Here is a 22,347-nt window from a genome sequence, read left to right as displayed (position 1 = left end):
TCATGTGCATTGTTCATTACACTATTACTATTATTTAACAAATGCACCAAAGTATCTGAAAAAAAAGGAATTTCAGTGGAGACATGTCCATGTTGTTTTCACATAGCTAAAACAAACCTGAATGATTTAAATTAGGAGGCTACAATAAGCTACACATCTGGCATGCCTATTATGGTGGAAATATGCACCACAGCATAGGTTTGCGTCCAAGGTCTCTGTACGACCTCAAACTTGTGTCGTACAGCTCTGGGACATCGCTGACGGCCAAAATCAACCTCTCGTCCATGTTCCGTTTGTGGATCCATGTGTATATGTTTACTTTTTTTCTGTTTTTTTCAGACACCTGAATGCATGTCACAGCGCACCATGTTGAACCATGTTGACCTTTGACCACGGCACGCGCAAGAGCGGCCAGCTGCAAAATGCTGCTTGCAGCGGCAGACCAGTTCTTGCGAATGTGAATGGCCCTTAACCCAAGCATATTGTTTCTACTATTGCCTAAAAAACCATCTACGCCATTTTGTTAGATGGCTTTGAGAGTTTACTGCTGTGGTATATTGGCATAGTGGCAGCTTTACTGATTAAACAGAAGGTCATAACACATTAGACAGGATATAAAGTAAACCTCAAGTGAGGATTAAAGGTGCTGTAGGTAGGATTGTGAAGATCCAGGACTTAGCCCAAAAATTTGAACATCGACAATTTCTCAGTCCCTGCCCCCTTTCTGCAAAAGCCCAAGACGGTCTCCTAAGCCCCTCCCCCCACAAGGGAGAATGAATGCGTGTACATGAGCAGTGATTGACAGTATTTTTTATTATTAATAGATATTTTATTAATATAATTTATTATTATATATCTAATTTGAACATATGTATCAGTGGCTTGTTGATCTTTACATTGTTACTTAATTTCCTATCCTGGCCTGGGACTCACATTCATACGGTTTGATAAAAGAACTTATTGGACTTATCATTGCACTTACAATAACGAGCGTAGCTGTCCTGAATTTAGGTCATCCTGTACGTCTCATCTCATTTAACACATAATTTTCCTTTCGTCTGTACCTCAGCTCAGCTAGCTACATGGTGTCACAGACTAGCGCTGAAAACTACTCAACTATGCGTGGTCAAGGGTCAAAGCCCCGGCTGTGAACGGTTTCATTTCCTATAAGTTCTTCACAATAAAAGTCCTCAGTTATTTTGGTATTTGAATTTTTTTATTATGAAGCAGCAAAATCCGGAAATGTTGGGGATTCATTAGCAGTTGACAAAAGCTGTCCAGTCCGTTACAAGGAATGTTTTACAATGCACCCGCCACTGTGGCTGGTATACAAGGCAAAGTCACCCGCCACTTTGGAAAAAATACCGCCATTGGCTAGTGGCGGGTGCTAATTTCCCACCCTGATTACCTGCTTCATGTAGTTCTACTGGAACATAGGCTACTGCAACATTTCTGGCAAATATGACAGAAAGTTAGTTATATAAGTCTTACCTACTGCACCTTTAAGTGAAGAGAGCCTGGAATAACACTTTGGTCAGGTGTTAAACACATCTGAAAGCATCCTTGATGGCTAACTAACACTTTCAAATACCGGGTAACTAAATAAAGGTATAAATAAATAAAGGTAATTAGCAGTCCAGAAACCATCTTAAATTTCCAACAATTGGGTCCAATTTATCTTGCATTGCAAAGTATTATGAAAGGAAAATCTAACCAAATGGATTAAACCACATAACAAATGTTAAGTATGATTTATGCTGTAAGATTGTAGTTGAAGTAATATGCATGATTACATATGTCAATGTGATTTTGAATTAGGTTTTCTTAGTTCTTAAACAGAACCTGAAAGATCCAGTTTCACTTTTAGGAATGATATGTATGAAGTGTGACATTTAAAGTCAGCTGATCAGGGTGGTACTCATGACCTCATGTTTCTGCCTGAACCTACACTGTCTGAGTTTCATTCCACAGAGCAACCAGAAGAAAACTTGGGTTTCTACCACTATGTGTAAAGTCAGTGTAACTGGCAGCTTGGCAGGAGCCCTTTTTTATTACTGAGGCTTTGTTTTGATTTTATGGGCTCCAAGTGTGAGAAAATGTATAGTGATTAGCATGGGCAAATGTAATCCTCCTCAAAACATTACAAGCTAATACAAATACAATTGTTACTAGGGGGGTGCAGTCGGTACTGTAAGTATCGTGACGGTTTTCATTTATAAATTTTCTTTATTCCATCAAATTGGATTTGAAATAAAACAAAGACTGAGATTTAAGTACAGGTTTAAAGTTGGGCACACACTGTATGTTTTTATAAATCTTGTACATTGCATTAAGTCACACTAATCTTTTCAATCTCCTATTTCTGCATGGCCAGAATCTCCAACTTTTATACTAACTACTTTTGGACTTCCAACCGATCATCTGACAGCCAGATCATTGATCCTTCAGGCAATTAATTGGGTATTGTGACCCTCCTCGCACTGCAAGTCAAACAACAACCGATCTGGCAATGATTGGCCCAATTCTAAAATTAGTTAAGGGCGACCAGTTGAAGATTAAAATCTGGCTTGGTGTGTACTGTTTTTACAATTACAAATTAGTAAAACTCAAGGTAAAGTGAATAAGGAGGAGAACAACGAAAACACATTTTTTAAGCTGAAATTCATCACTTAAACCTTAAAGTCATTGTTTAATTTGAAATCCAGTGTTCTGGAGTAAAGCCAACATAATGGCTAATAGCTAACATAAAGCTGTCCTAAAAACACTTCACTGAATGTTCACTCGCTAATTCTGCAGGCCAATAATTTACAAGTGGTATTAATCCTTAACCATTCTGGTTTCTGTTATATTGAGTCAGAGTTTTAAGTTAGACAGATCTTCGTTGCTGGGGTGTGGTCCTCACAACACCACCTATTCAGGTGGCAGCCAAGTGTCAGGCGTGATGGATGGTTTACCTGTGACTCAACGTGGAGGCCACCCTGTCATGGCGCATATGTTGTTTTTACAGCCATTGGTGGAGAATGTGTACCTGTCCCATCCATCATGCTCTCCCCTTCTTTCTCTATCTCTTCCTCTTCCTCGAGTGCCTCCAACCCCATTTCCCCCAGAGGCCCTCGCGTATCAAGTACTGTAATCACATCTGATCATTAGTGCGAGTGAATTACAGATTGGTTCTGAATGACTTTCTCCCTTTCCTGTTTAGCGTGGCACAGCTGAATGCCTTCACCCTGATTAATGAGGACACACACTGTAATAATACAAATAAGGAATTAAAACCTGGCTGGCTGGCTGGCTGTGTAAACATTGCGAGGCATGTCTGAGAGGATGGGTCCCGGGGCCCTGACAGCAGGATAAAGAGGCAGGAAGAGTAATGACCTATAGACACGTTCTTGACATGTTCCCATTACGCTTCTCTGTGAGCATGCATGCACGCACACTCGCATGCAGTCATGTACTGCCCCATGCAAATAGATACAATGTTGTCAGGGTTGTACATTATATACATTTGTATACAGGTAGTATATGTGTTGCCGTTTCTGGTGGCACAAAATAAAGTGCTTTGGTTATTAGATTAAATTTATTTCCTGAATAAAGTTTTTAATAATGAATCTTAACCAGCTTCCTACTTTGCTCACATTTCTCTCCTTTCGTTCACCTTCCTCTCCCTCCTGGCTGTCATCCAACATTTCGTCAAATGATAACAAACACAGGTGTCTTGTGTCTTCAAACATTTGACAAACGACAACAATTACAGGCATGACAGAAACATTTGTCTATTTTAGACGAGACAAAAATACTCTGGAAAAAAGTTTCTCAAAAAACAAACTGCTATTCAGCATTAGGCTCTTGTAGCGCCGACACGCTTATTGTATACATCAGTTTGTCTATTCTCTACCCAAATATTATCTGCCCATTCTCACTCCTAAATCATGCCCATCTCACCTACAGGCACTGTCTGTAGCAGGGCTCGGTGCAGGCTTGACTGAGGCTGTTGTCGTCAATCCGTTCGAAGTGGTGAAAGTCAGTCTCCAGGCCAACAGAGACTCATTTACAGAGGTTGATTGAAATAAAATCTGTAATTTGTTTCCATAGATTCCCAGTGAGTTTTTTTTTTTGCCAGCATGTGACATGTCTGTCTTTTGAATTCATTCTCTCCAATACAGCAACCCTCTTCATTCGCTCAAGCAAGGCGCATAATTAAGTCCGAGGGATTCGGATTCAGGGGCCTGAATAAAGGACTAACATCGACACTGGGACGCCATGGCGTTTTCAACATGATCTACTTTGGCTTCTACTTCAATGTCAAGGATGCTATTCCTACCAGCCCGGTAATATGGCAATTAAAATATATGATCACACGCCGACCTCCAGTGCTGCTTTTTGTTTTTGGGACAAGTGCAACCCAAGCCAAGTGACAGACGCACCACTTCAGCTTTGCTTTGGTGTTTGTCACCTTGACTACACCTAATTTTTGCTAACTTTAGGCTATATGATAAGATCATGTCTCAGCCACCTCGCCAGTGGGGAATTGCAAGTGTTAGACAGTATGATTAGTTACCTTGACTACCAGGGCAAGGAGGAAGTAAAAATCAGAAAGGAGATTGTAAGATCAGCCCCGCTAATGCCTAGTCTGTTTGCTCGTCATAACATCCTCAAAGTTTCAGATTACACATCCGGCAGCGCCTGATGGCCCAAACAAAAGTTAATTTTGTTTAATGGAAACGTTACCATACGCCAGTTCCACATGTACAAACCGGAGCATTAGATTAACTCCAATGAACTAATTGGAAGCAGACAACTGTACTATTTTCAAGAGAAAGTTACAGTGGGAGGCCAAGCTCTGCTATATTTTCAACATTTTTCCAGTGACGCATGTTGTACAGAGAAGCAAGTGGTCATCCTCTGAATGATAATTATGTGGCTGGATGACCCAAATAGCTCTTGTCTTAGATTGTGGCCATCGCTTTTGGGAATGATCCATCGGTGTGTATGTTGATGGAATGATCCTTTTTGTGAAAGGCTAACAATTACTATTGTTGAGGCAGAAAGGGATAAATATTGTGGCCTCTGACGGCTTACAGGCTGAGCTGATAGTGGCGTTTCTCCAAAGCATTTTTGTCAGCAACATGAGCAGTCAGCTTGCAACTCAGACATGTCCATAGTCAAATTAAGCTGGTCAAGCTCAGGCTTCTCTCATATCTCTCTCTACATTAATTGTACAGAGGAGGCAGATAGCACACTGCCATCATTCACAAGTCAATGTGTAAGGGGATGTTAGCTTTAGGCTGTTAGGAAGTGGGTTGATGGGTGTACTTAGGCCGCAGGTATGTTACCCCCTTCCCCACATCCCACTTGAAAAAACCAGAAGAAGTGGGATTAGCTGTTGATTTACCTCGGCTCTCAGGGTGTCCAGCCGCTTGAGAAAGGCCTGGACCAGAGAGGCCGCTGTCATTTGTAAAAATATCCCGGCCAATTAGCTGTCGGAGCTCTCCGAGTCTGGGCTTCTTTGGTACAGTAATACCCCTGTGCCGAGTCACAGCCCAATTACCCAAATTGTCCCCATATGCCTCCCCAGTCTGCCTGCATGCACCCTGTTTATAAATTTTCTGTCTTGGCTTCCCAAAGAACATGTGCTTCTGTTCAGCCAATCAAAACGCTGCACCACAGTCAGGAAGCACTAATCTGACCCCCCCGCTACCATAAAATGATCAGGGCTTTAATGCCAGCTTTGCAATCATATGCACAAGCCCCCTCATGCTCTCCCTCACATATACATACACATAATGCCTGACCATTTATTTTAACTCCATGGCACTACTTTCTCTCTGTTTCCGTACCCTTTATTTACTACTCATGTTTTGTTCAGTGATATTTAACACCTGGTGCTTACTCTAGAAATCTTTCCAGTTAAATGGTGCTCTTTGAACGTGCATACTTTTATTTTAATCCTGTATCTCATCTTCTTTACCAGGACCCTACCCTGGAGTTCATGAGGAAGTTTGCTATCGGCCTCGTGTCTGGGACCATCTCCTCCTGCGTCAACATTCCCTTCGACGTAGCCAAGAGCCGCATCCAAGGCCCCCAGCCTGTGCCCGGAGAGATCAAGTACCGCACCTGCTTCCAGTCCATGGCACTGGTGTACCGGGAGGAGGGGTACGAACAAGGGGGGGATCAGTAGGGGATCATCAGTAAAAAAATTGAAACACTGTCACCGAAGCTTCCAAGAATTAATGAGGCACTTTTTCTGCTTGGTTAGCAATTGATAGTTGGTTATCTGCCAAACTGGTTGTCAGAAAAGACAAATGTACCAGCTGCAGCTACAAGTTAGCAGGGTTTGATTGTGCGGTGTGAGTTTCCTGCACTAACTACAGGGGAAGTGCATGAATAGCTTGATGCAAAGCTGTGATCCCATGAATGGAAACCAAATAGTGACGTTACATTCCGCGCTGTGTTCACCACGTGTGTGATCATACATTTCTGCAGTCTGTCAGACGTACAGTAAATGTTAACATATTTTCAAGGCTCGGAGAATGGCATCTCTAAATGGAAGCTTCAAGGAAAAGGTGTATGTTATGTTAGCAATTGCCCTAGGCTTTCCACTTTCCCCCATGCAGCTCCGCTAGACAAGGGCCAGCGAGATGTTTGTAGTTAGTGGACGCAGGAGCCTTGGGGGCTGCTGCAGGAACGGCACTGAAACATTGTCGTCGCAGGGGTGCATGGATAGTGCCCCCTCCACCACAACCAGTCCCCTGCTCTAACGCAACACAGTCCCAGCTAATTAGTGGTCCCAATGGGAGACGTCGTTAAGCAGACCCTAACGAGCCGCGCGGCGCTCCACGGGTCAATCTAATCAGACAGAGGGCCAGGGAGGAAGTGGGTCGAGCCTTATTAACGCCATCAGTGGCGGGGGCAGGGAGCGGGACAGGGAGCACGAGGCAGAGGCAGGCAGCCACTGATCACCTTGAATGCATTAAGGGGCAGGTACTCGCCAGCGCTGGCCGTTAGACACCAACTATGTACCTGACGGGGTGAGAGACTGTCTGTCTGCTTGGCTGCCTGACAGGCAAGAACTCAGTGCAGCACCCCAGCCTGTACGTACACATACACACACACGCACACGCACACACACACACACTAAAGGCATAGATGGATACAAGTAGTCTTCTCTTGAATGGATTTACATATTTTGAGTTTTGGTATTTTGTATTTGCACATTATTAACCTCGTATTTTCTTTTCTAGGTACTTGGCACTGTACAAGGGGTTGGTGCCCAAGATAATGAGGCTTGGACCAGGTAACAAAAAATAGTTTGTTATACTGATATTAAACTGATCTAGACGTTTTAAATCTGAAATCTATAATTTAATGTCTGGGAACTCTCAAATTAATCTAGACAGGGCTTCCCAAAGCATGTTAGGATTAAATTCAACTTTGCGTTTGTGTAAAAAAAAAAAAAGTAAAATCCATGTTTGTTGTTTTTATCTATGCAATTTGAATGGAAATGTTGTGAGCTAGAACACCTGCCTACCACACTGTTTATAATACAGTATTTTCCTGTGTGTTTCCCAGAAAGGCCACACGTGACACTAAAACTCAGTTCCTATTTGTTGGGTAGCTCACGCTGCTTATTCACGGCAGGGAAATACGGGTTGATTCACTGCGGCTCTCTTCTGTTTGGTTACAGGTGGAGCAGTGATGCTGCTGGTCTATGAATATGTGTCTGGATGGCTACAGAGGAACTGGTAACAAAACAATTCACAGAAAAGAAACCCAAGAGAGTGCCTTATAGATTCTGCTTCATTGCCCAATATCGTTAACTGACTCCAGTAACGTCAGACCAAATTAGTTTGTTCGTTTGTTTGTTTTCCTTTTTGACCTTGAATCACAATACTGTTCTGCAAAATACCAAATCAGAATTACAATATATCTTACAATGCAGCCTAAATAAGGAAAAACTACATCTTCACCCAAGTTACTTTCTCAGGAATTCAAAACAGCTGTAATGTTTGAAAACTAACAAATCATTTTCTAATAGAAAACAGGTTTTTAACAGTGGGTTTCTCAGTAGGCTCTAAAGGCCCTGAAAACCTATTTTCTCTATCAGCTTCTTACTATGAGTAATGGGGTCTTACATGAACACAATATTTTTTGCCAAATTTAGAACAGTTTGGGTTATTTCACATGAGAGATTAATGCAATTTGTGCTTTTTTTCTGTGCTCCGCTCACTGGTTAGAAATGGGCGGTGCTCAGTTGGAAACGGTTGTGGGGGTATTTGCTTATTTTGCCAGTACTGTCAATCAAATCTGAGCAAACCACACCCACACAGTCCTGATGAAGCAAATGATGTGACTTTTTAAGATAAACTCGTAAAGAAAAATAACTTCTTTGTTTTTTTCCATGAAGTTGCTTATTTAGTCACAAAGACGTGATATTATAGTGCTAAATATTTGAAAAATGTCAGTGGCTTTAACGTTAAGTTTTAAATGAAATAAAACACCAAGAATGGAGTGAAGGCATGTTTTTAAAAGGACTTAAACAAGTTTAAACCTCAGCTCTAGACCCACTGAAAGCACTCAAACACAGATCATCATTATATAGCTGCACAGAACGTTATGGTGTACGATTAGTGCGAACATACTTTCAGATGATATAATAATAATAATATAATAATAATAAGATAAAAATCACAAAGTGCTTCACAATAAAATGTAATACAATACAACAAATTAAAATACAAGAACATTTAAATAATAATATAATAGCCATATAAACTGCTTGTTACGATGCAGCTTTTGAGGTCCACTGCAGTGCACGCACAGCCACTACAGCAGAGGAGTGTCGATACACACACATACATACTGTTGTGTATGTACACATCTTCATTTACAACATGTATACGTGATCGCAAATATATTCTGCGATCACACCCGTAGTACTGACCCTTATTGTATGTCTCAAACAAGCAGTAGCAATAGTAATAGTAGTAAGAATTTCTTACGCCTATTGCAGATCATTTTTAATTATTATCTTTCTTTTTTTTTATATATATATACCTCCTTTTAAATTGGACTCGTATGAAATCTTTTATTGGTAAGAAATTGTGGTTATTTGACATTTATCTCAATGTAGAATATTAGCACCTGTGAAATGTTACGGACATGTATTGGTAACAAATAAAAAAAAGTATCAAATTAAACTCTTCACTTGGTTCCGTGTGTGTGTGTGTGTGCTGTAAGTTGTGTGTGTTTGTATATGTGTGCTGTAAGTTGTGTGTGTGTGTGTGTGTGTGTGTGTGTGTGTGTGTGTGTGTGTGTGTGTGTGTGTGTGTGTGTGTGTTGTGTGTTGTGTGCTGTAAGTTGTGTGTTGTAGCATGTTCGTCTCTCACTGGGAACATTTCAGCTTGGCGTTGATATAAGCGTATCACTTTCCTTCACTTAACCACTTCTTCAGCCTCCTCCTCGTCCCCTCCCCCTGTCGACCACTTAGTTGTTTGAGAACCTGTCAGCTGTAGAAGTTGTGTTAGCCAATCCAGTGTCAGTCTTTTCTCTCTCTCTGTAGCTGGGGAGTCGGTGACTGAGCATAGCTTTAGTGCAAGCTAAAACTACATGCTCAAGAAATGCAAATGTGGCTGCAGGAATGGAGGGGGGGGGGTTACCGCACACATTCTCTCCCTCTGCCAGTCTATCTCTTAAATAAATATGCACACACGCATGCAAACGCACACACCTGTTGCACAGCCTTCGGGGTAGTGGCTGCTCTTATAGACTCATCTTAACCTCATCTGGTAGTAGCTTATATGGAGCCACGTTGGCATTTGACAGTTATCATTAATGTGGGAGTTTCTCTCTGCCAAAATGGAACGGCTCCTGGTTTTTTGCCCAGGGGCCTGTGGTGATAGACTAACAACTGTGGCTTGCAGATTGATGGAATTGTAAGCGCTTAACCTGTCCTTTTTGTAATGGAGTGCTGAATGTGTATGTTTGTTTCAGACTTGACATCTTGCAACATGTGCTGAATGTATTGCTGGTAACTAAGCAACAGAGCCACCCTTCACCTGAATTCCCTGCACACCGCACTGATCATAAATCTTCCGTAGAAAAGTCCCCCTTCTCCTCCATTTTTTTTTTAATACCCTTTCCATGTATGTTCCTCATCTTCACCAGTAACATTTCAATTGAGTGGCTCCACTTTGACAAGCCTGCAATTTGGACATGGCCGTACCTGTCCTTCCCAATGTGGTTAATGATTAATATAAATTAAGATATCCAGGATTTATACACTACATGTAAAAAGCAGTGATTCATGTCCGTGTGATTGGACACGCATGCATACATACCAAAGACACGGAACCAGACACGTGATTTTCCGAGCCCAGCTTTTTCTTTTTAAGAGGTTTTACTCACCTGTGTGCTCAATGTTGCTGTTTTAAGGCATTAAGAAAACATTCTGGCTGTTGTCAGCTTCTTTTAGAAATGTTCATTGAGCAGGAACACGCATGAAGCACTGTGTTCACCCAGTACTCTGCTCTGTGTTACTCTGCAAATGGCTGTCTTGTTTCTGATTGCATGTGGAGAAGTAAAGATAACCATATGACACTGAAGTCAGACTCAACATCATTATTATAAACACGTGTCTGCCCCTATTTTTTTTTAAGCTAAGCCTTTTAGACCCTCGCCTCCATAAAGCTGACCAACATTAGACTACAAGAGCAGCGATTATTAGACTTTCGAGAAGCTATTCCTCCTGTCTAGAAAACACACTGTTCCTATTTTTTTTAAATACTGGTGTCAATTAAGACAACCACATTTTAATTTTGTTGCATGAGTCAGAGGAGACTAACAAGACTGTGCTCAGTTCATGTAGCTTAGTTGAAAGGAAAAGTTGTTTGGCCTTGTTGTGTGTACGCTGAGGTAACAAAAAAAAGAGAGAGAGAGCATGTAACGACTTTTTCATGCCACTCAGAGTTAACCATCATTTACTGTACGTGATGGATGGTGGATGGTAAAGGGGTGGCCGTGAGGGCTGGCTGGTACAGCGAGTGTGTGATCATCACGTCCCTGTGATGTGGTTCACATACGGTCAAAGAAACACTAGGATCCCTGAGCAACGGTCCGTGACCACTGGATGCGGGGAAGAGTGCTTTCCAAGTCAAATCAGCTCCTGCATGGGGAGGACTGTTGACACTGTCACATGGAGGGGCTGTTTACGCTGTAACACAGGAGGAATGGAAACATGGGGCCATAACTAAAGCAACCACCCTGAGCAGCACATAATGCTATGTAAAAGAGCAGGTGAGCAATATTATCAAGTCATTAATATACAACTTTATCTCCTTGACTGAGCCCAGTTTGTTTAACTCTCTGTTTTTGACTGCAGGGCTAGACAGGGCTTGCCAGACGCACACATAATTTATTACGCTACACTTTTCCCCCATCCAAACTTTGAGAAAGTATTTTTGCATCACTTTGCAAACATGTCATTTGTCAACTGGGCCGTGTGCTTTTCTTTTGTAATGAACACGTTGAGTGGGCCCTGCTGAGCTCTGTTTGGGTCCGTTTGTTGCTGCTGAAGGTTCGTGTTTAGGTTACATGTCTGATGACCCTGGAGACCGGGGGCCAATGAGCCTTTTTGTGGCTCTCTGAATGCACATGGACTCTGCCTCACCCCGGGAGTCTGGGAGTCTTCGGTTCACAGATCTCGAATTTAAATGCAAGTGATGTTCTAATTTACTGTGTTTTACACACGACTTAATCCTACTGAAAAATATGATTGAAAATGTTGGTGCATGACATTAGACCTTTGCTGTTATTTACAAAGGATAGTAGGGCTTTCAAAATCATACCACTCCCTTATAATCCCTTTAGGCGGCCTTTTTTTAAGTTCAAAAGAATAAACGGTGAAATTAGAAAATATCTCTATATTTCTGTAATACTACTGCGTTTTATATTTTTATAACTTGATTTTCAACAAAAAAATATGTGCTTCAGACCCTAAATTTATTTGAGGAAATTGGGCAAAATATCTATTTTATCTATCAATATCTATATATTTTGTAGGACTTTTATAAACATATGCTTTTTTTTTCCTTTAAACTATGTATTCCTTCAGGCATATATGTTTATGAATATAGAAAGGTCCATATTAAGTGTAACGAGGTGAGGTTGTTTTAATGACTAAAACCATTTTAAAAGAATTGCTTTATGTGGTGACAAGGCTTGTGTGTGCTCGAAGCGTTTCTGATGAACTTTCCTAGTGAGCCGTGACGCTTGGTAATAGAAAATACAGGCCTTGTATAAGCATGCACATAGTTTTTATGAAAAACAGTTTCCTGCTCATGTAAAACAGGTTGGCAGGCTACAATACCCGGGATTTACCTGAAGTTAGCTACACTGACCGAAAGGGAGAGGGAGGATAAATATTTTATGCCTCTTCTGTTCTCAGAATAAAAATGTTTAGGATTCCCCGAAACAACCGGCAAACTCCATGAAGACCAATAACAGCCAAACAATTTAATAAGATACATTCAATTTCATTGTGCAACATTTGTCAATTGTTAATGCTCTAGACTCCAACATAAGACCAATGCCAATTTTGTCTAAACATGTGTGGAGATTCCCATGCTGTCTGTAAGGCGAATTGCACTTCATTCAACGTACCTTAATCTAATAAATAAACTTCTCGCTGGAGCTCTTGCATAGGCTACATTTTAAGAGAAGTGGGAAAACAATGCTCCATAAGGCAGTTACTTTTATCAAAACATAACACAAAAAAAAGCATACAAACATTTAAAAAAAAAAAATGGCAATTATTAAGCACCCTGAAAAACTAATGCAAAGTTTTCCCCTCTTTGATTGCTTACTCATGAAGTTATACATTACCCCATTTTGCCCAAAGACATTTGCAGAAGTGTGCAGTAAAAAAATCTGAGAGGAATTGTGTTGATGGATGGAGGAGCAGTCATACATCAGTCCTTCAGTACACCTGTCTGTCCTGCAAGTTCTTTCAGACAGCAAAGTTTGTAGTGAAAAAAAAATGACTGAAAATGAATTGTTTATTCCTTGTTTGTCTTTGGTCTGACTGTGTGTAGCAGAGAGGAGGAGGGGCAGAAATATGGGTCCTGGGGCCGAGTCCTTCATGGAAAGGAGGCAGTGGGAATGAAATGAAGCCAGGGGGTGGGGGGACCGACTTGGTGTCTCATGTCCTCGCCCTCCCTCACTCCCTCACCCTCTCTCCCATCAGCCTGACTTCACAGCGCCGAGGCAGTGACTGGGTGGATGGCATCACGGTTGGCTGTCATGCTCTTGAAGGCCAGAGGGGTGGTGATGTCACAGTTGTGGGGAGATAGAGCACTGCCACTGGCCGGCTGCCATGTGGGACCGGTCACATAGGCCGACGTGGTGGCGCTGTACCCCATGTAGGGTGACACTTGGGTGGTGTGAGGGTGGTAGGGAGGGATGTTGGGTGCTGTGACATAGCTGTTCACTGTGGGCAATCCATTCGGCGTCTGGGAACAAAAGAGAGGAAAAACTTGCGTTAGACGTCTGAAATGGCACTGAAAACTTCTTTTTTTGGGCCCCCTGCTCGGTGTAGAAATGGTTAGTGATTTTCATTCTGTGGTTTTCCTCAGATTTGAAAAAAAAAAGCGAAATTTGCTACGAAAACTAGTTACTTGACAGAGGATTGAGAAGCAAGACTCAATGTTAAGCTACATTATTTGGTGACCCCCCCCCCAACCCAGGTAGACACACGCAAGCAGCTGAGTTATAATGGAAAAAAGCTGTAGAAGAAAGTGAAAGGAGAAGTGATTGAATTATAAACAGCAGAAACTTAAATTCTAACTTCACAGCCACCACATAAAAAACCCATTTTCCCAATTTTGATGAAAGTATGAATGATCAATTATGCGCTCTCATGCCCCTGGAACATATTAAACATGGATAAAAACCATACATGCATGATTTCCCGTCTGTCTACGGGACTTGTTTTTCTACCCAAAAGTGGACGTTTAGTCCGGTGGCGTTGATACACCACGTCAGACGATGGGAGACAGGGTGGTTGGGGGGCGCCACAAAACAGATGTCATGAGAGATTGAGAGTGAAAGGGCAGGAAGAGGGGAAATATGATAGAGAATAAGTCGAGGGTTCGGAGCATGAATGGGCTTTGCTTTTCTGGCACAGCTACAGGACTTAACTTGAGGAATTCACCAAAGCATTTCAACAGGGAGGCCGAATTTCTGTTGCTGGGTGGTCTGCGACTACCAAGAATTATTTCAAAAAGTGAAATCTTTTCAGTTTCTTTGACCTATTTTCGTGTATTTTTTAAAAATAGATATGGAAATGATATTATAGGCTGAAATCTGTGGTGCTTATAAACCTGAACCATGGAGAGACAGCTAGTTGTGTGTGTGTGTGTGTGTGTGTGTGTGTGTGTGTGTGTGTGTGTGTGTGTGTGTGTGTGTGTGTGTGTGTGTGTGTGTGTGTGTGTGTGTGTGTGCACTTGTGGGTGTCTGTGGGGCTGTGTTGGGTGACTGTCTGTGTGTGTGTGTCTTCACTTAGCTCAACAATACTGAAGCTTATTTACTGAAGCTTATTTCTTTCACAAAAAGCTGTGTTTAAAATGTTTTTTGTCATTTAAATCAAATCGGAGAAATGTTTAAGAAACATAATGGAAAGCACCATAACACACACAACTACACACATATACAAAATAACAGGAAAGACCTTTCATTATAATGCAATCCTTAGACAAACCAGCAGTGACCACAGAGTTAAATCAACACATGTCTGACACAATGTCAACCAAATTTAAAATGTTTACAAAGGGTGTATGTATGGCTTTTGTGTCAGATTGCATCATTTGTTTAGGATTACCTGTTATTTTGTCCACCCCTGAAGTGATATACCTATATATCCCTAAAACTAAGAATTGTTTTATTTAATATGTATATATCTATAAAATATATTATCCTACCTAACAAAATGCAAAACGTGGATTGTTTTTTGAAATAATTTTGATTATCTTTTCTTCTTTTTTTTCGTCACAACATTTTAATAGTAATACAGGTGTTTATTTTTTGATGTCTTTTTGAATTGGTTTTATTAATAACAAGTAAAACCAGAACTGAATCATGAATAAAAGCATTGACGCCATTCATCCAAATAATTCCAACTCAAACGGATTAACTTTGTCACGCTCTGATCCCATTGTTTATACGTCAGAGAAATCATTTAAACTATTTAAAAGCACGTTAGTCTAGCGCGAAAAAAAACGTAGTGTATGTGTTCAGAAAAGTAAGTTTAGCTGAAAGTTTCAATCGTTTTCGAAACATAAACGGAATCCCCTCCAAGCCGCCGCGCGCGCGCACTGAGCTCGTGACTGAACCTTTAAATCTACTTTAATGATGCTCTTCTTCTTCCAGAGAAAACCCTGAGAAGTCCCATGGGTGCATCTGCCCTCCAAACAGCGCCTATAGGCCACATGTTACTACTCGCAGCCTCTGGCCTTGTACAGAAATGAGTGGATGTGACTCATGTGATGTTTGCAGTGTCCCATTTGAATACACTTTGGTGTGACAGTCACCTTAAGGAGAATATAGGAGTTAGGCCTTTAGCTGTAAAGAAAATGTGGGAAAACGTGACACCTTGTTTTGGAAATTTTAAGAAAATGAACTGCAGAAAACTTTTCGCAACGCCCCGTGCATGACATCTCTCTCTTTTACTGTTGCTCTCAAAAACACAAGTGCGGATCTATTTAACATTAGATCTGTGTGAGCAGGCTGCAGTAGCTGCCTGTACAAAGCCACGGTTAATCCTCCAGCCTTTACTCGCTTCACCATCCTTTGTTTTTCTTGCAATAAACGCTGTAATTTATAGAGTTGTTATTTTCTGCATTTAATGGCTCACTTCTGTTTTTGTACTGTTGGTTTTCTAACCGCTCAGACAGCCAGTGTGTCCACTTTGTGCTGGAACTTCTACACGCTGCTAATCTCACACGCATCGGCCCAGTTTGCTGCGTAACGAGCATGAAAAGTGCCCCCGTCATAAAGTGGCAAAATAAATGATGCGGCATGAAATAGTTTTCTTATTGTCTGTAACGAGAATCGCACGCCCTGTCAAGATAATTGGAAACAAGGACGCATGCGCGCGCACACATGTGGTCATCCTAGCCCATATTTGCTATACTCCAGAAAACCCCCAAAAGTAAAAGCCCATTAAAAAATGTCTACTAAAGTTAGTTTTTGATAGAAAATTAGAGACAAAAATAAGCCAACTTGATTTAGGGACTACCATAAATGTATTTATACGTATGGCGTATGACGAGTTCTTAAAAATTAGGAAAACTTAAAGTATTTTTTATTAATCTGAATGTGTATAATGTGTGAAATTCGGCGCCTTTATCCCAACCCTGCTTTTCTTATTAATTAGGCTATTTCACGTCTTTTGTCGAATTCTGAAAATTCTGTGTACAATAATAATTAATGTGCCGAAAGTTTAGGCCTGCACTACAGTTGTTTTATACCAAATATTAGCTGCTACATTTCGTCACAATAAACCTAAATAAGACCAATCTTGCAGGGGTAAATGTTCCTTCTATGCAGTTCAATGTCTTGGCTCACACCCTGCATGGAATTATAGCACTGGAACCAACCCATGAATTACTGTAGGCCTATGTCAGAATAATTTACCAGGAAACCAAAAACAGACTATATACTAGTTTGCTGACTATAAAAAAAAAAAAAAAAAAAAAAAAAAAAAAAAAAAAAAAAAAAAAATAAAACAAAAAAAAGCAAAAAACCAATTACCAGCTAACCAGAGAAGGAGCGCATTAATGCTGTGGCATTCCCAAGCCAATTATCAAAATATTATGAAGAACTCAAGAGATCAGTTAGATAAAAAAAAAACAGCTTGCCAGAAATTTGGATATACTCTGGTCCACTAATGTTGCATTTTAGGTTTAAAAAAAAAAAAAAAAAAAGGTGTCCATTTTTTTTTTTACCTGTGTGTATTTTGCTTCAGGTTCTAAATGCGGTTTATCCACGCCATTGACTAGTGGAGAGATTGCTGGTGGGAAATTAGTCCTGTTTATAGCGCTCCATTCTTCTAGTTTGGCGCTGGAAAAGGATGGACTGTCACTAACTGGGGGGCAAAAAAGAAAGAGAGAAGAGAGGGAGAAAGAGATTTTAAGATTAAGAGGAAAAAGACCCGCACAGGCCGCTGTTTCTAATGCATCCATCAGGCGCAGGTTAGCCAGGTTGCATAAGACCAGACTCTGTGACATTTGCGCTAAAGCACTATAATGTTTTTATTTTACGCACAAATAGCTCATATATCAATGGACTTTTATGTGCGTAACGTTTTTATGAAACGTTTCTATTCTTGATCAGTTAAACCAGTTGTATTATCTAATACAATATTTACATAATCTGATATTGATACAGTACTTTCTAACTCTCTGCAAGTGAAATATTATCTTCCTAAAATATAAGTTGGACATATTTTCTCTTGTTTCAGTCATTTTCTTCTTTCAACCATTAATCAATAAACGTGATCAGGCCTTAACCCCTTCTGTTCGGGATTTAAACAAAAAAACCTAAACTCTGAGAAAAGAGAAAGTGAAATGATCTCACGTGCCTTAAAGTAAATTGAATGAATAAAGCTAAATGTTTTGGTTGCTCCTGAAGATCAGACAGAGGCCCAGCTGAAGATGGACAGAAGTGAGGGGACTCTCTGGTGGGACAGGGACATTTGAGCCCACCAAAGCGTCTTCCTGTCGTGGGACAAATTAGATTTACTTTCACCGTCTCCCTCCTTTGTGCGTGATGGATATTCTATTACACAGTCCCAAACGTTTACACTGGGAAAATCAAGCCCACCAAAGTTCTAATTCGATAAAGAGCGTTTCTTTTTTTTAAATATGCGTTTTGGACATGTTGAAATGGTATTTTTGTATGTTTGCAACTGAATTCCCCCATAGCAATGTATGCAGCATGTGCGTTTAAATCTGTATGCCCGCATGCGCGTCAAATTTAAATATTATCTCAAGTAAAATTACTAATAGTTTGTGATTATTAATACTGCACATTTAGTCTTGATTTTTAACTATTGCATGCTGTTTTTAATAAAAAAAAAATGTTTTAATAATTTGACTGGTGAAATCACGTTGATGCAAATAAGCTCTCACCTCCCCAAACGTACTGTGAAACTTAGCATCCAAAAACCTGCCACAAACATCTGCTAATAATTTGGAAATGCACAAATTGTTTTAAAAAGGCAGCCTTTTAAAACACACTCTTCCACTTGGGATTTCTCGTAGATATCTGCCTTGCATTTGTCTTGTTTAGATTGTCCGAGTTAGGTTTTCGCATGGCGGAGGAAGTGGAGAGGAGCCGGGGCTGTGTTTCTGTGCGTGGTAGCCATGAATCCTGACAGCAGGACTGCTTGCAATGGACTGACAGCACTCCCCTTCCTGCCACTGGAAAACAAGCGCTCAGAAAAGCCCTTTCGCAACACCGAGCCGACCATTAACACTGATTTATGCCGGATCCTGTTTCCAAAACAGTTGTGGTCTTGTTGAGTGCAAGCCAAAGCTATATCTGGGCCTACCTGCATGCGACACATATACGAGAAAACACAACACATGCAGCAGAAAACGCATCTTAATGTGAGCTGGTTGGCTCCTTTTGGGCCTGGATCCCGCTTAAACCTGCTGAATACGCAGTCCTGTGCAAAAATGTCTGGCTCCAAGTCATGGCAAACATTCAGCACACCTCATTGTGATGCACTTCATCTCACCGCCTTTCCCTCCGCTGTACCTCTAATATTCCACATCCGCCTCTTAATTATTACTGCAAGCCGGACCATCTGTTTCTGGACTAACCTGCCTCCCTTTCAAATCAATATCAGCCGGCAGGTCAAATGGCATTTAAGCGATCTCCCTCCATAGAGGCCTTTTGCGTTTCTAACATCACAATAGTAACGTTTGGGCCTTTCAAAAACAATTACAGTAATTCAGATGGAAAAATAAATCCACTTTCTCTCTCAAACACACACATTTGCACTCTTGCGAGCAAACCCCTCTTCAAAAGTTGTTTAAATGTAGTGCAATAAACAAATGCAACCGCCCTCCATGCAGCCATGCTTACTTTGTTGCTCTGTAATAGACCGTATCCCCAGAATATCTGTCACAGAGTGCGAGGAAGGCCATATCCTGTGCATGGCCATGTGTCCGGGAAGGGTGGGCATGCCAGGGGGAGTGGGCACTTTGGATGTCGGGTATGAGTATAAGTGGTTGTAGGGTATCGTTGGTTGTGGCGGTGGGTGAGGCGCCTGCTTGCCCGACTCATACTGGCTCTGCTGGGACAGATTCCCGATCTTGTTGCGGAGGATCCGACTGATGGAGCTGACTGAGGGCAGATTGAACTTGTCGCAAACCCCATCGGCGAGTAGCCTGTCCCGGATCTCCCAGGCAAAAATCCCCGGGTCTCTCTGCTTGTATGTCCGTATGTGCTTGACCACGGTGGGTGTGGTGACCCGCGGCTTGCTGCCTCCGATGGCCCCCGGGAGGATGGAGCCGGTCTCGTTGTAGCGGGCCAGGATCTTGCTGACGCATCCGTGGGAGACGCGCAGCTGCCTGCTGATGTCACACGGTCGAATACCGAGCTGGGCCAGCTCCACTATCCTGAGCCGGATCGCGTTGGGGAGCGGCCTGCCGTTCACGAAAACACCGCCGAGTTGGTTCACCTCGCCGAAGGCTGGCTCTGGTGTCAAAAACAAACACACAGACGGGCAGAACAATGAGACAGCGATTAGGTAACCGACCCAAGGCCCCACCACAGACGGCTTTAACCTGGGTGAAACCACATATTTAAAATGCCTGATATTTCTTACCAAACACATACTTGTATAGGCTACCATCAAAGACGGTAAATATGTCAATTGTTAAACCGTGTTTTGCCATTTATATAAGAACATTATGTAACCAAAACTCTTTAAAGTGTCTAAATCGTTTACAAATCAATCTTTACGCAAGGGTGCATCTTACTAAGTTTTAAGTGTTTTCACCCAGAAAGTTCACTCTAAAATACAAATGTATGACTTTGAGTTATGTGTAATGCTTGTGTGAAAAAGTACACACCAATAGCTGACTGATAGATGACTGGCTAGTTGTCATGCACGCTGGCTAAACTTCACACGTATGTCAAAACTCGTGCGTAACTGACACATGCAGTAATTCAGTCTGCTGGTGTCTCCCCACTGGATTAACAGCTAAAATGACCCGCCGAAACATCACAGACGGGCGATATATCTCGCAATTTTTTCACCACCTTGTCGTTGGACTGTTCGCTGCATCCCTGACAGAAAAAAAAAAAAAAACGATCCAACTGAACATTGAACTTACCCATCGTGTTAAAGCCGCAAACGAAGAACACGGTGTCCGGTTTGTGCCTCCTGCGTGGATCCTGCTCCGCGTCCAGCGTGTCCACTGTCCTAAACCGCGTCCAAGAAAATCTTCTTGCGCGATAAGGAACAACAGGGGCAAAATTCTCGATCTGTTTCCTGACGGCGCTGGAGACAGGCTTACATTTCAATCTGTTGAAATGAGGAGGTTGGACTTCCAACGCTTCGCAGCCGCTGATTGGCTCGGCTCTCCAATAGACTTTCGAGATTGCTCAGAGCTGCGCTGCTATTGGTCCAAAAGTTTGACATGACAAGTCCACAGAGACCCCCCCCCCCCTTTCCTCTTCCTGCTCTCTCCCATCAGAAAGCAAAGCTGGGGATATACCACCATGAATGCGTTTGTTATTGAGACAGATATGGTAGTATAAAGCAATATCAAGATTTTGGATCAGTGATGTGGTACTAAATAAAAAAATAAAAAAGATTCGTAGAAGAGCCAGTGGGTGACCATCACAAGGAACCATCATCTGAAAAACATAATCATAAAAACACACAAACTTCTTCAATTAAAGCCCCACGTAACGTATCATTATTTTAATCTTTGTTTTATTTTTCATAACAAAGATAAAACATTTCAAACAACAACAAAAAAAGTTGCAAAACCTGAGTCTGAGTGGCTTTTACGCTCAGTACCCCACCCTGGATCTCAACCTTTTTAAATTGCATCATTAAGGAAATGGGAGGAAATTAATGATTGGTATTGAGTAGTGGAATTGGCCGGGTGATGTTTGTAAATTGAATCTCAGTGCGCTCGAGGATTATCACACGTTTTACCATATTTGTCGCCCATGTTTTACTCTCCTTTTACGCATCAAGCACTGACTGACACACTTTGTAAAACACGCTAAAAATAAATCCTTCACGGGGATGATGTTTTGCTGAAAACGAGGCGATCAAAAGGCGAACATGTTTAACCTTGGAAGAATCTCTCTGGTCATGCAGTTTGAAAAAAAAAAACCGGCAGACGCCATATTTATCTCTTGTGCCAATTTTAAATTAAATGTTATTTATTGTGACGTGTCTGTAAAACGAACATTACACTTTAAAGTGTTTGAATTTAATAATTTTTCCATTTAAAACTGAGTCAATTTGATCTGCAGTAAGGCTTTGCACCGGACGGGCCAAAATGTGCCTTTTTTTACCAATATGCACTGCAAGCGTTAAGGCGTAGACTACAGAACTCTTACATGATAAAGAAATTACCTTTTATGTCTTAACCTTTAGATGATTAGCTATCAGGCTAAACGTCTGCAGACCAATATCTCCTAACGGGATTATTTCTACCTTTTACTACCTCTGCTTACTTGCTCTCGCTGTACAGAAACCCCACTTGCAAGCAATAAGAAAGATTTGTAGCTCCCCGACACGAGAAACAAACACACGCCATAACTTTGCGCCTTCACTCTCTCCCCATTTTGACACATGCTTTGGGTTTTCTCGTGTCATATTTTAAAAAGGCCACGGCGCATGACTGACCTTCATCTCTGTACAACCTAAAGGATCACCCTGCATGTAGACATCAAAAGGCGCTCCTGTACAGCCGTGCAATTAGGAATATTGTTGAAAACCTCGGCAGACATTAAACACCGAAGCTGCTGTGAGGGGCCAAAATGTACACAAGGTATTCCTCAGCATTTGTTTCAGCTCTGTGAGCTGCATACTGCAGGGTTAACGTACTACACCTAGGCCTACACTTTTTTGGTTTAGTTTTCCCACTTTTTCATGGTGGCATAAATCTCTGAAATTGCACAGATTACAGCGTGCGCTTTTAACACTAATGCAAGTCAGTAGACGGGTCTTTGAAGGAGGCGTATTTTAACGCTTTTCTGGAAATATTTGTTTACATGAAGCGTTATTTGCCTTAAGATGACCAACTGGGGGCCTTAGTT

General features: G+C 41.5%; 2 protein-coding genes across 2 annotated transcripts in view; one reads left to right on the top strand and one right to left on the bottom strand.

Annotated features, from left to right (window-relative positions):
• The window catches only part of slc25a21 (solute carrier family 25 member 21), a 103,277-nt gene extending 94,080 nt beyond the window's left edge, over positions 1 to 9,197 (top strand). The window contains exons 7-11 of the mRNA XM_039786952.1: positions 3,949 to 4,056; positions 4,164 to 4,328; positions 5,972 to 6,153; positions 7,242 to 7,294; positions 7,685 to 9,197. Coding sequence (XP_039642886.1) covers positions 3,949 to 4,056; positions 4,164 to 4,328; positions 5,972 to 6,153; positions 7,242 to 7,294; positions 7,685 to 7,746 — 570 coding nt within the window. The 3' untranslated portion in view covers positions 7,747 to 9,197. The remainder of the gene's footprint in view (positions 1 to 3,948; positions 4,057 to 4,163; positions 4,329 to 5,971; positions 6,154 to 7,241; positions 7,295 to 7,684) is intronic.
• Positions 9,198 to 12,495: 3,298 nt separating this feature from the next.
• pax9 (paired box 9) lies at positions 12,496 to 20,554 on the bottom strand. The gene is made up of 4 exons (XM_039785125.1): positions 20,400 to 20,554; positions 19,144 to 19,758; positions 16,998 to 17,137; positions 12,496 to 13,505 (listed from the first exon to the last, which is right to left on the bottom strand). The coding sequence occupies exons 1-4, from the start codon at positions 20,401 to 20,403 to the stop codon at positions 13,248 to 13,250; spliced, it is 1,017 nt and encodes a 338-aa protein (XP_039641059.1). The 5' UTR covers positions 20,404 to 20,554; the 3' UTR covers positions 12,496 to 13,247.
• Positions 20,555 to 22,347: the final 1,793 nt, after the last annotated feature.

Source organism: Perca fluviatilis, chromosome 20 (assembly GCF_010015445.1).
Source record: "Perca fluviatilis chromosome 20, GENO_Pfluv_1.0, whole genome shotgun sequence".
Classification (NCBI taxonomy): Eukaryota; Metazoa; Chordata; class Actinopteri; order Perciformes; family Percidae; genus Perca; species Perca fluviatilis.
This window is presented reverse-complemented; position numbering and strand designations above follow the sequence as displayed.